Genomic DNA, 13,858 nt, shown 5'->3' on the forward strand with positions numbered 1-13,858 from the left:
GAGGCACACTGTGGTGGGCGGACACGCCGGACCCGAGCCCGCCTGGGCGGAAGGCAGCGGTGGGCAAGGGGGTCCCGGCGGCACTGGGGCGCGCTCCGTGCCAGGCTCGGCATTCGGCACCTTCCCGGCATCACCACCACCCTGCGCATAGGCGTTACTCCCACTTCCCCGCCAGCACGAGGCGGCGGAGAAACTTGTTATAACCCGCGGCAGCGACCCCGCGGCGCGCAGCACGTGGTGCCCCCGCCCCCCGGCAGCGCCGCCCCGGGGCCGGGAAAGGCGGGTCTACGCGGGGCGCCGGAAGCGGGGCCGCCCCTCCGTATCTCGCACGCCGGGTCCCCGCCCGAGGGGCTGCCGGCCTCCCGGAGCCTCGGGCGCCGCTCCCAGCCGCCTCCCGTCACCCGCCGCCGGAGCCCGATAAGATCGGGGTGAAAGCGGCGGGCCGGCGGCCGCGCTCCGGACTACACTTCCCGTGAGGCCGCGCGGCGCCCGGGCCCCAGTGCGCAGGCGCGCGCGCGGCGTGCGTGGCGACGTCAGCGGTTCTAGAACGTTGCTGTGGTAGCGCTCGGGCGCCATGTTAGGACGAAGGGGAAGGAGGAGAAGCGCTTAAAGCGGCGGGAGCGGGTGCGGGAGTGGGGTAGGACCCAGGGCCGAGGCAGGCCCCCCTCCCTCCCGCCTCAGTGGATCATGCCCAGGGCGGCAGCGGCGGCGGTTGCGGGGGGGAAGTGACTGGGCGGTGCCGGCGCAGGAGACGATGCCGTTGTGAGTGATTTGTGCTGTGTTTGCTCGCGCACGCCGGCCGGGCCTCGGGGGCGCGGGGGGGAGGGGAGCGCGGCCGGCGCGGGGCGGGCCGGGGTCTCCCCTGCCGGCGGGCTCTGCGCGGGGAGCCCGGGCGCTGCCCGACCCCGGAGGCGCGGGCGGCGGGCGGCGGGCTCCCTTGGGCGCCGCGCCGGGCTCGGCTGGCTCGGGCTGGCTGCGAGGGTCGCGTCCCCTCGCCCGCCGCCCCTGCGCGCGCCCGCTTCGCCTCCGGGTCCCAGCCGCGGGCGGGAGCGGCGGGCCGCGCTCCGGGCCCGACTCCCGCCCCCGCCGAGCCCTCCCGAGGCGCCCCGCTGCCCGGGCCCCGTTTCCGGGACGCGTCGCGCTCGGCGGTGGTTTGTTTTGACGCGGTAACTTGGCTTCGTGCTGTTGGCTGTTTCCTCCCACCTCGCGATCGTCATTGATCGTAGGTTGGAAGCATGCTCACTTTCTACCTTCGGATCCCACCAGGCCTCTATCACTCCCCTCCCCCAAGAGTTAATTTTTTTTTTCTTTTTTTTAAAGAATGTTGAAGGTACAAGTTGAAAGCTCGTTCTTGCGGTCGGAGGTAGATCGCAGCTTTTGCTCCGCTTACATTAAGCAGCGAAGCGGCCTGAACTGTGAGGCTGCGTTCCGGTCGTTTGTTACAGATTGCCCCTTTGCGAGAAAACACCGTCTTCGTTCTAAAACAAAGCGTGTCATTGACACTTGAACTTTTGCCTAAATTAAGTCCATGATAGAAGTTTTATGGTTTCTAAATACCTAACGTAAGTCGACCCAACTTTGTAAAATATTTTTTTAAATAGCTGTACGTTTACGAGTGTGTGCTTGGCTCTTACCCTTTTTGCCGGCGAGACTCCGTCAGAAGCCTTAATGACTCTGTCGATTTGTACATAATGTAGAAAAGGAGTTCATGAGTCCTTTATCAAGTCCAAGCCTGACTCGCCTTCCCCTGACGTTTATTCAGAGGCCTCAGATTATTTCTGTAGTGAGAATGTTTGAACTGGGACGTGCAAATCTAAAATCTTAAAATCTGTGAGGTTCCCGGTAATTGATCTACGCATTCACGGAATGGGTGGAAGCAGCACCGGGAGAGTGGATTCTGACCAAGATTTTGTAGTGTGTTTCAGTTTAGTAGGAATTCACAGAAAGGTTTGGGGTGATGTCATGTGATGACTGTTAGCTTACATTTTATTGCATGAGTTGGATTAAATCATGGAACATTGTGATCAAATACCTCTATTTTGTGTAAACTTCGTATACAGTCCCCTGTATAATTTAGGACGTATTCAGATGTTCCCTTTTTTAAGAGCCATGGTGGTGAAACTTCAAAAGTTTTGGTAGTCTTGGGATGTATATGAATACTCAGTAGTATTCATGCCCTCTCTGTGCTGGTCAGGTCATTATTTACATCAGTTTGATTCTGGCTATCATACTTGAGATAAAAAGACATAGAGGAGAGTAACCAGTGTCACTGTTAACTGACAGTTAACACTGAGGTGTTAGGTCTTTTTTCCTTTTTTGACATGTGCCCTGATGGTGTGAAAGTAATGGTGAGTAATGTTGCTTGTACTTTAGAAACAATCATTCTCCAGATTATACACAATTCACTGTATTTTTTCACTAAATACAGTTTAAAAAGTACATGATGAATTTTAAAAAGTTAATGTGGAGCAAAAAATGTTAATTTGAATCCTGGCTTCGTGGCACATGCACGGAATGCCAATACTTTGGAGGCTGAGGCAGTAGGATTGTAGGTTTGAGCCCAGAGTGTGGTAGGTAACCTAGTAGGACTCTGATGTATTTATTTTTTGTGGTACCTGGGATTGAACCTAGGGGTATTCTACCTTTGAGCTACACTCCCAGCCCTATTTTGTTTTGTTTTGTTTTTACAGTGCTGGGGATGGAACCCAGGGGCATTCTACCTCTGAGCTGCACCCCCAGCCCTATTTTTTATTCTTTATTTCTAAACAAGGTCTCACTGAGTTGCAGAGGACCTCACTCAGTAGTAGCTGAGGCTGTTTATGAACTATGATCCTCCAGTCTTAGCCTCCCAAGTACTGGGTTCATAAGCTAGCACCACCATGCCCGGCTGTCCTATTTTTTTTATTTCTATTTTTATTATTATTTTGCAGTACTGGAGGGTGAACGCGGGGCATTCTACCTGTGAACTATACCCCCAGCCCTATTTTTTCTTTTTTTTATTTGCAGGTCTGGGGATAGAACCCAGGGACATTCTACCTCAGAGCCACACCCCTGCCCCCCCCCCCCCCCTTTTTTGGTGGTACTGGGGTTCCTGGAAGCCCTTCTACCTCCGGGCTATACTTCCAGACCTATTTTATGCTTTTTTAATTTTGGAAACAGGGTCTCTTAAGCCAGCGAGGCTGGCTTCAAACCTGGGTGATCCTCCTGTCTCCGCCTCCCAAGCGTGGGGACCCTTCCCTATTTTTTATTTTCTATTTTGAAACAGGGTCTCATTAAGTTGCGGAGGTCTCACTAAGTAGCTGAGGTTGTCCATGAACTGCGTTCCTCTTGTCTCAGGCTCCCAAATGCTGGGATTACAAGCCTGTGCCACCATACCCGGCTCCCAGTCCTATTCTTTATTTTGAATGGTCTTACTAGTTACAGCTGAGGCTATCTGTGAACCTGCCATCCTGTGTAACCCTCCCAAATACTGGTATTACAAGTGTGCACCATCACGCCAGGCTTAGGATCTGGTTTTAGAAGTAAAAATGAAAAGAGTTAGGGGTGTGACTCAGGTACACCACCCATGGGTTCAGTATCCAGTAACCCTCCTTCTACACACAAAAGTTAATTTGAGCTGGGGGTGTAACTTGGTAGAGTGCATACATAGCATGTGGAGGCTCTGGATTTAATCCTCATTACCATATACTTTTATATACACACATACATAAATGCATCCTAAACCCTAAATAAGTTTATTAAATGTTGATATTTGGGGGGGCAGTGCTGGGGATGGAACCCAGGGGCATTCTACCTCCGAGCTGCACCCCCAGCCTTATTTTTTATCCTTTATTTTGAAACAAGGTCTCACTGAGTTTCAAAGGGCCTCATTAAGTAGTGGCTGAGACTGTCCTTGAAGCAGGATCCTCCTGTCTCAGCCTCCCATTGCTGGGATGACTAGTGTGCCCACCACGCCCAGTTTAAGTGTTGATCTTTGAGTTTGTCCTTTTAACATGCTGTGGACAGTGGAGTGGTGGTTTTGAGGATGAGCACTTGTCTGATCTGACTTGTAAGCTAATACAGTGCTTATTTTTGAGTTCCATCATCTGGTTTGTTTATTATTTATTGGTGCTGAGGATTGAACCCAGGGGCATTCTGTCTCTAAGCTGGTACACCTGTAGCCCTTTATTATTGCGATTATTATTTTGTTTTGAAAAAGGGTCTAGCTATGTTGCTGAGGTTGGCCTCGAACCTGTGATTCTCCCTTCTCCCGTCTCAGTCTCGCTTCTTGCTGAGGCTGTCCTTAAACCTGTAATTCTCCTGTCTCTGCCTTCCGGATACTGGGATTACAAGCCTATACCACCAAGCCCATCTTCAGAAACTTTTTTGCGGTATTAGAGGTTGAACCCAGAGGTATTCTACCTCCAGGCTATACGCTCGGCCTTTTTTTTTTTATTCTTTATATTGAAACAGGGTCTCACTAAGTTGTAAAGGACCTCCTAAATAGTATAGTAGTAGCTGAGGCTGTCCTTGAACCGAGATTGTCCTGTCTCAGCCTCCCAAATGCTGGGATTACAAGCATGCACCACCATGCCTGGCCTTTTTTTGTGATATTCAGGATGGAGCATAGGGGCTTTCAACCTCTGGTCTACACTGCCAGACCTATTTTATATTTTATTTAGAAACATGGTCTCACTAAGTTGCTGAGAGCCTCACTAAGTAGCTAATGGTGGCTTTGAATTTATGTGATCCTCCTGTCTCAGCCTTCCAAGTACTGGGATTACTCCAAAGGCTAATAAGGCAAGAGGATCGAAAACCCAGGAGTTCAAAGCAGCCTAGGATATAGTCTCCTAGTAGATATTTTTAGTGACCCGGTGTAGATGTTTACTTAAAACCTTGCACAAATTTTGGGTTATAGGCTTATATCGTATAACATTTTTATTTATCGAAATACTTATTGGGTTAAAAATAGAATAACTTTGGTCATCTGGAAACATTTAAATCCTATGTCCTGTAGTAATATATATATATATTTTACTGGTTGAATATATTTTTACTGATACATATTATATAGAATAGTTGTTTCGTTGTGGCTGGTTTAATATATTTTTGAGTATTTTCTTACTCTTTTTTTTTTTTTTTTTTTTTTTTGTGGAGCTAGGGATTGAGTCCAGGGATGTTCTTCCTCTGAGCTACACCTGCAGTCAATCCTATATTTTATAATCCTATATTTTATTCGATATTTTGAAACAAGGTCTCACTCAGTTGGAGAGGGCCTCACTAAGAAGCTGAGGCTGGCCATGAACTTGCCATCCTTCTGTCTCAGACTCCCCAATACTGGGTTTACAAATGTGCACCACCATGCCTGGCTTTCTTACTCATTTTAATAGGTTTTCAGCTTCTCTTATTTTCTTCATTATCAAGTTAAAGCTTGTCAAAGTGATACAGGAGTGCTGCAATTTGGGGGCTTTTTTCTTCCAGCCAGTCTGGAGAGAGAAGGCAAAGGGGCAGTTGAAAATACCCATAGGAAGGGAAGAAAAATAACCTGGCTGTTGTAGTAATTGAGTAACAGACACCCTTTTTTTTGCATAATCAACCTTGAATTTGTAGTTTGGCCATGTGCTTTATCACGCTTTATTCTCCTTGAGCATAAACTATTTTATCACCTGCATTTGAGCCTCTGCTGCTGCTTACTAAATACTGGCTGAACAGACCCTTGTACATTTTCAAGAATGTAGCTCTGTTCTAAATGTATTTTATACTACTTAACACAGCACATGGTGGCTGGCTGGCTAGCTATGGGTAGGATAATTTTCTTTTCTTTCTTTTTTTTTTTTGTGGGCCTGGGGACAGAACCCAGAGGCATTTGACCTCTGAGCTATACCCCCTGCCCAATTTTTTATTCTTTATTTTGAAACAGGGTCTCACTGAGTTGCGGAGGGCCTCACTAAGTAGCTCAGGCTGGCTTCGAACCCGTGCGATCCTCCTGTCTCAGTCTCCCAAGCGTGGGGATTACAAGCATGCGCCACCATGCTTGGCCTGGCTAGGATAATTTCTTAGTCCGCAGCACATAGGTCATCCTGGGTACATGTTTGCCTCCAGGATGCTGCTATGATGCCCAGAGAATAGGGCACTGCATCCTCTCTGTTAAGAATTAGTGTACATTGTGCACTGAGATACTTGAGAGAGCCCTTATTCCTTTTCTCCCAAGTCCTTGTTTAACCTGAATTATGCCTCTAAACAAGTAACATGTACTGTAAAATTTTATGTTAAATATTTTCACTTATCTGAGTGCTTCCAAAGAAGACTAACAAATTAAGCTTTCAGATTTAACTATTTTCTGTTGAGTAGTAGCTATAAATTTTTAGACAATTCATCCTGTTGATAGCATGGGCCATATCTTGTTTCATATGCCCGATGTTAGGAGGCAGGGATTCATCAGTAGTCTGAGTTGTATATAAGTGGGGATGCAAAATAAAATGACCATTTGGGAAAATATAACTGGGATATGATGTTTTTTGTGTCTTGATCATCTGCCTAAACTACCCCTTTTCTCTCTGATTTCATCTTTGCTTCTTTTTCTGTTGTATTGGGGATTGAACCCTAGGGGGCATTCTACCTCTGAGCTACACCCCCCAATCATTTTTGGTTTTGTTTGTTTTTTAAACTGGGTCTTGCTGGCTTGCTGAGAGTCATATTCCTGAGGCTGCCCTCTAATCTATAATCCTCCTGGCTTAGCCTCTCAAGTACTCAGAGTACATGCATGCAATATCATGCCCAGTCCTGTCTTTGTTTCCTTATATATTTTTTATGCTTTTACTTTGTACTTATTAAGTATCTGGATTTCAGACTAAATTTGTGATTCTCCTTAAGAGACTTATCTTTTTTTGGTGGGGGGGTAATTACTGGAGATTGAACCCAGAGACATTTTATTTCTTGATATATACCTCTAACCCCTTTTATTTTTTGTTTTGAAACAGAGTTGCTAGGTTTGAGAATCTCCCTAAATTGTATAGGCTGGTCTTGAACCTGTATGGTCCTGCTGTCTCAGCCTCCCAAGTACTGGGATTACAGACATGCACCACTGCAGCCAGTTACAGAACATAGAATATCTTAAGCATCTTTGGATTTGTTTTTGTTTTTTAATACTGTTGCGGACTCAACCCAGGGGTATTCTACTCTTGAGATACACCCCCACAGATCCCAGCCCTATCTTATTTTTTGTTGGGAGATAGTCTCAAGTCTCCCTAAATTGAGAGCCATGCTGAGTTTCTGAGGCTTGGCTGAAGCCTGTGAATCTCCTGTCTCTGCCTCCCAAATAATGAGGTTACAGGCATGTGCCATCATACCCTCCTTAAGCATCTTTAGTTCCTGAGTTTAGTACTGTCTTTCCTTCCTCTTTGGCCTAATGAGTACTATACACAAAAATAAGTTACATGAGAAAAGGGTGCTTTTGGGAAAATCAAGTTGCTAGCAGTTTTCTGTAGCAATAAATAAAATATAATTGGCTTTGGATTTACTACTTATTTATTTATTTTATTTTTTGGGGACAGGGTCTTGCTGTGTATTCCAGGCTTGAGTAAAGCTCCTGGGCTCAAGTAATCATCCTTCAAACTGGAGTATCTAAGGACTTCAGGTGGGCATGCCCCACCACACCTGACTCTCGTGGTTGTTTTTTTTGGGGTGGTACTGGGAGTGGAACCCAGAGGCTTTCTACCTCCAGGCTATACTCCCAGACCTTTTTTATATTTTATTTGGAAACAGGGTCTCACTAAGTTGCTGAGAGCCTCACTAAGTAGCTGAGGCTGGCTTCGAACCCATGCAATCCTCCTGTCTCAGCCTGCCAAGCGCAGGGATTACAAGTGTGCGCCACCACCCCTGGCTGACTCTTGTGTTTTTAAATCACAGAATATTGTATTGAAAAATAAATTTGAAAAGATCTTGGCTCATCTAACTTCTTTAGAATGTGTTTTGATTAGCATACACTTGAGTTTTTCATTTTTACCCTCATTCTCATTTTGCAGTGCTGGGGAGTTGAGTCCAGGGCTTTGTGCATGCTAGGCTGGTGCTGTACCACTGAGCTACATCCCCAAGCCCTTGAGTTTTTAGATAATAATAAAAACTCATTATCATTTTAAATTGTTTCTTGCTCCCTGCTGCCAGGGAATGATTTTGGGGGGTGATTATAAGCCTCATTGCTGTCACTACCTGAGTTTGTAATGGTGAGTAGAATTTTATGGTTTTCAATTTTTACATCACCATTAGTAATTTACTTTTAAAAATAGTTTTAACAAATCAAGTTTATAAAGTGAAAGTTTCCTATCTCAATTTTGCTTGTTTCTTTGTGCATATGGATATAATATTTATGTAAGCAGTTTAAAAATATATAAGGGTACATATTGTGAAAGACGTGCAGAGGCATCTCAGTGTAAATTTACAATGCTATCTTGCAGAGCCAAGTGGCTGGATTCATAGGCAAGCCTTTTCTTTCCTTTTTTGGGGGGGGGTACTGGGGATGGAACCCAGGGGCATTCTGCCTTCGAGCTATACCCCCAGCCCACTGAGTTGCAAAGGCCTCACCAAGTAGCTGAGGCTGTCCGCGAACCATGATCCTCCTGTCTCAGCCTCCCAAATGCTGGGATTACAAGCTTGTGCTACCACACACAGCATTTTAGGCACGCCTTTTCTATTTCTTTATCTGTAAAAAGGAGACAGTTAATAGAATTGTTAGAACAATTGGGAATAATACAAAACACTCGACACATTAACCAGGAATGTGTTTGGATTTTCATAAATGCCAGCTGCTATAATTTACATTCTGTTGTTTTTTAAAAAACCTTTAACCTTTTTTGATAATGTATATTTTAAATAGTATATATGTTTTTAATAATGTGTGTCTATATATGTAAATATAGTGTGTGTAGGGTACTGGGGGCTGAACTCTGGGGTGTTCTGAGTGTACCTCTGAGTTACACACTCAGCCTGATTTCTTTTCTTTTCCCTTTCCTTTCCTTTTCTTTTAAACAGATTCTCACTAAGTTGCCCCAAGGCTGGTCTTGAACCTGTGATCCTCCTGTTTCAGCTTCCCATGTATTGGGATTACAAACTTGGGCTACTATGCCAGACTTTTACCTGACTTATTGTGGATATCTTTTCATGCTACTGCATGTAGTAACTACCTTATTCTTTCCTCCCTTTTGATACCAGGGGATTGTACCCAGGAGTATGCTATTTACAAGCTATACCCCCAGCTTTTAAATTTATTTCATTTTGAAACATGGACTCACTAAGTTACTGAGGCTTGCCTCAAACCTGACATCCACCATTCTCAGCCTTCCACATACTGGGATAAATGTACGCTACCACTCCCAACTAATTAGCCAATCTTATATTGATGGGTATTGAGGCTTCCAATTTGCTCTACTGAAATTGCATATAAGGCTCCAGTGAAGAACTTTGAATATTGTTTTGTATTATTCCTATGAGAAGGGTCAGATTTTAGAACCTGTGCAGTCAAGAGATAATTTACAAATGGAGGTGGCACTTTAGAGACTAGACCTGGGATACATACTGTTCTTTTCAAGGAAAAGCTGTATAGGAATTTGGGCCCATATTTTGGCATATCTTCTAATCCTTTGCACCTCTATTTTAGGAATGTCTAAATTTGGATTTTTATGTAGTTTTTTTTTTTTTTTGGGGGGGGTACTGGGGATGGAACCCAGGGGCCTTCTACCTCCAGGCTACACCCCCAGCCCCATTTTTTATTCTTTATTTTGAAACAGGGTCTCACTGAGTTGCAGCAGACCTCACTAAGTAGCTGAGGCTGTCGGTGAACCTGTGATCCTCCTGTCTGTCTCAGCCTCTCAAGTATTGGGATTACAAGTGTGTGTGCCACCACACCTAACTTCATTTTCTTTTAATACCTTGTAATGACATATTTTGAAATTATGGTAGAAATAATTTAGATTCTACTATGGATGAACACAGCCAGTTGAATATTTCACACTTAACGCTTATTTAAAATGGTTACAGTAAAATATGTCTATAAAAATTAACTTCAGCTAGGCATGGTGGGGCACGCTTGTGATCTAGTACTTGGGAGGCTGAGACAGGAGGATCTCAGGTTCACAGCTAGCCTCTGTTACTTAGTGAGGCCATATGCAACTTAGACCCTGTTTCAAAAATAAAGCATTAAAAAAAGGGGGGCTGGGGGTGTAGCTCAGAGGTCGAATGCCCCTGAGTTCAGTCCCCAGTACTACAAAGAAAAAAAGATGAAGTTCATGTAGACGTTTTGGATGTATGGTCACTAAACTACAGCTAACAGATCATAGGAGCTTATGCTGTTCAAATTACCTTTATAAGTGTTATTACAAGGCAGGTTTTTTTCTGAAATATAGGATCTTTCTAGATTACTTGCTAAAATTGCTCTGGCTGACCACGAACCTGTGATCCTTTTGTCTCACTCTCCCATGTTTAGTGTGTGTATGTATATTCACTGAGTTGGATGCCTAAACTGTTCAAACAAATATCTAGCCAAAATAAACAGCCAATGGTCATATGCTGATTTCTCAAAAATGTCATTTCACAAAAATGTCACTGTTCTCAGAAGCTAAATATTTATCCTAATTAGAGGCAGGTCTTGGACAGCGTAGTACATGGGAAAGACTTCAGCATTTATCAAAAATTTCCTATTTGGAAACTGCTTTTTAGTGTTACTTGCTTGTTTATTTATTTACTTTGTGGTACTAGAATTGAACTTGGGGGCACTTTACCTCCTAGCTACACTCCAGCCCTATTTTATTTTTTATTTTGAGACAGAACCTCATGTAGTTGATGAGAGTCTCACTTGAGGCTGTCATTGAACCTGCTATCTTCCTGTCTCAGCCTCCCATGTACTGGCATTGCAGTCATACACCACCATGCTGGGCTAGTTAGATACATATTTTTTATCTGAAATCTGTTTGTACATGGTATAAGGGAGGAAGGTCCTTATGGGTGGGCTTTTGGGAGGGCCACCTATTTCGTTTCAGTTTGGAAGAACTCTAGTGACAACTATTGGCTAATTAATGAATATATGTAGTAACCAAGACATGAATTCAGTTATGCTTAGGTTAACACGTATATTTTAATCATAGTAGATTCAGCATAAGTTTGAAAATGAGTTGGTGTGGTGGCAACATGCTTGTACTCCCAGCATTTGGGAGGCTGAGACGGGAGCATTGCTTTTTGCGGACAGCCTCAGCTACTTAGGCCCTTTGCAACTCAGTGAGACCCTGTTTCAAAATAAAGTATAAAAAATAGGGCTGGGGATGTAGCTTGGAGGTAGACTGCCCCTGCGTTCCATCCCTAGTACTGCAAACAAAACAAAAGTTTGAAAATGAAATATTTATTTAGTCTTCAGAATTAGAATCATAGCTTTTTATAGCCATGCAGTTTAGGGAAGTAGGAGGAAGTGATCCAACATGAATTATTGCAAGAGATAATCTAATTTATATTTGACAGATGTTACTATACTCTGAATAAGACTTGAGACAGCACCAGCAACTAGAAAAAGAAATATTGACTAAAAGATAGGCATCGTACAGTTCAGTCAGTGGTTGGTTATTTAAGAGGAGTATCGACTTTGTGGTAGATTCAGGTCCAAGTTGACAGCAGACTACAAAATATACTTCTTCAACTACAGTATAGAGCATAACCCAACGATTTTTAGAGTATGTCTTTCCAACAACCACTAACAAGCTTAATATGAATATAAATCTTTTCCTCCAAAGTTGTATTTATTAATATTGTTTGCTCTATTTTCTGTGACTTTCATTCATTGATTCAAATGCTATGTTCTATGTTGATAAAATAGCATTTTTTTGCCCTAAGTTTGTCAAGGCTTAGAAATACCATAAGACATTTTAGTGTCTTTTCAGTAATTATTATTATATTCTTTATTGTATTTTTATCTAGCAATGTAGTGATCTAGATTCTTACTGTTTATTTAGATATTTAAGTAACAAAGTGAAAAATTATTGGAGAAGTAGCAATATTTTTTTGAATTCAGGACCTCCTATGTGATAGACAAGCACTAATGTTGAGCTGCAGACCTAGTCCCCCTTTTATTTTGAGACTAGATCTTGCTAAGTTGCCGAGGCTAACCTCAAAATTGTGATGGTTTTCAGAATCCTCCTGAGTAACTGGATTATTGGCCTATGCCAGCATGCCTGGCTGAGAAATAATTCTTTTTGGTCACTTGCTTTCAGTTATTTTTTATTGTAAGACAAAATATTTTTTGAAAATAAAAAATTGGGATGTGTCAGGGGACGAGCTATGGTGTGTGTGTGTGTGTGTGTGTGTGTGTGTGTGTGTGTGTGTGTTATACTGGGGATTGAACCCAGAGACATTCTACCTTTGAGCTATACTCCCAGCCTGATGATGATGATGATGATGGTGATGATGATTTTGGTACTGAGGTTCCTGGAAGCCCTTCTACCTCCGGGCTATACTCCCAGACCTATTTTTCATATTTTTTATTTGGAAACGGGGTCTCTTAAGCCAGCCCAGCTGGCTTCGAACTTGCCTGATCCTCCTGTCTCTGCCTCCCAAGCGCGGGGATTACGAGCGGCGCCACCACGCCCGGCTCTCTCAGCCTGATTTTATTTCTTATTTAGAAACAGCCTCATTAAGTTGATGAGAGTCTCGCTACTTTCTGAGACTCCTCAAACCTGTGATCCTCCTTTCTTGACCTCCCAAGTACAGGGATTACAGGTGTGTGCCAACACACCAGGCTAATAAACTGTGTTTAAAAATTATTTTGCTAAAAGTTTTTTTTGTCATGCTGATTGGTTTCAGATTGTTTTCTTGACAGTAATTTTGTTTTAATTTTTAGTCCAGTTACAACGCAGGGATCACAACAAACACAGCCGCCGCAGAAGCACTATGGCATTACTTCCCCTATCAGCTTAGCAGCCCCCAAGGAGACCGACTGCATTCTTACACAGAAACTAATTGAGACTTTGAAGCCCTTTGGGGTTTTTGAAGAGGAAGAGGAGCTGCAGCGCAGGTAAATAGGTGTGTGTGTGTGTGTGTGTGTGTGTGTGTGTGTGTGTGTGTGTGTGCGCGCGCGCGCGCGCGCGCGCACATGCGTACACATGTTTATTTTAGTTTGTAATATTTTATTGATGTTAAGATTAATTTTGAAGCATTCTCTATTTAGTCAAGGTTATTCTTCTAAATCTGTTTGTCTGTTCCAGGCAAGAATGGTATTTATAAAAGCAACTTTTAATTTTTCCTACATAGAAATCTCTTCCCTTAGTCTTGGTTTTTTTTATCATTTTGGTTTTATATCATACCAAGTTATGAGGAAAAAGGAGAATGCCTTATTCAATATGTATAGTAAACTACTATTTGTTTCTCATCACAGAAAAACAACTTAGGAAACCACTTATTAAAAATTTTATCAGTAATGGTGTGGAATAGCATAAAGTTTGATACTTGATAATTGCTTTATCAACAGGATTCTTATTTTGGGAAAACTAAATAACCTGGTGAAAGAGTGGATACGAGAAATCAGTGAAAGTAAGGTAAGGGTTTCTTTTTGTATAGAAAATAACTTGTAGGTATCTCACTAAAGATAGCAGTTGCTTTGTCACTTGGTCTTATTTGAGAAGACTCAAAGTCTAATACAGAGTTTACTTTAGGCTAACAATAACAGTTTATTTTTTGTTTCTAGTTACTTTGTTTTTTTTTAATTTTTAAATTTAAAAATTTTTTAAATTTAAATTTATTTTTACTTTTTAAATTTAACTTAATTTTATTTTTTGTGGTACTGAGGCTGGGACACAGGGGCCTTCTACCTCCTGGCTACACTCCCAGACCTATTTTATATTTTATT

At 43.1% G+C, this 13,858-nt stretch overlaps 1 protein-coding gene across 1 annotated transcript in view; it reads left to right on the plus strand.

The window, feature by feature from the left end:
- Positions 1 to 651: 651 nt before the first annotated feature.
- PAPOLA (poly(A) polymerase alpha) overlaps positions 652 to 13,858 on the plus strand; it is a gene marked incomplete at its 3' end in the record, with an annotated part of 73,359 nt that continues 60,152 nt past the window's right edge. The window contains exons 1-3 of the mRNA XM_080707625.1: positions 652 to 762; positions 12,854 to 13,027; positions 13,481 to 13,547. Coding sequence (XP_080563751.1) covers positions 755 to 762; positions 12,854 to 13,027; positions 13,481 to 13,547 — 249 coding nt within the window. The 5' untranslated portion in view covers positions 652 to 754. The remainder of the gene's footprint in view (positions 763 to 12,853; positions 13,028 to 13,480; positions 13,548 to 13,858) is intronic.

This window comes from Muscardinus avellanarius, assembly GCF_963383645.1.
Source record: "Muscardinus avellanarius genome assembly, chromosome: 12".
In the NCBI taxonomy this organism is placed as follows: Eukaryota; Metazoa; Chordata; class Mammalia; order Rodentia; family Gliridae; genus Muscardinus; species Muscardinus avellanarius.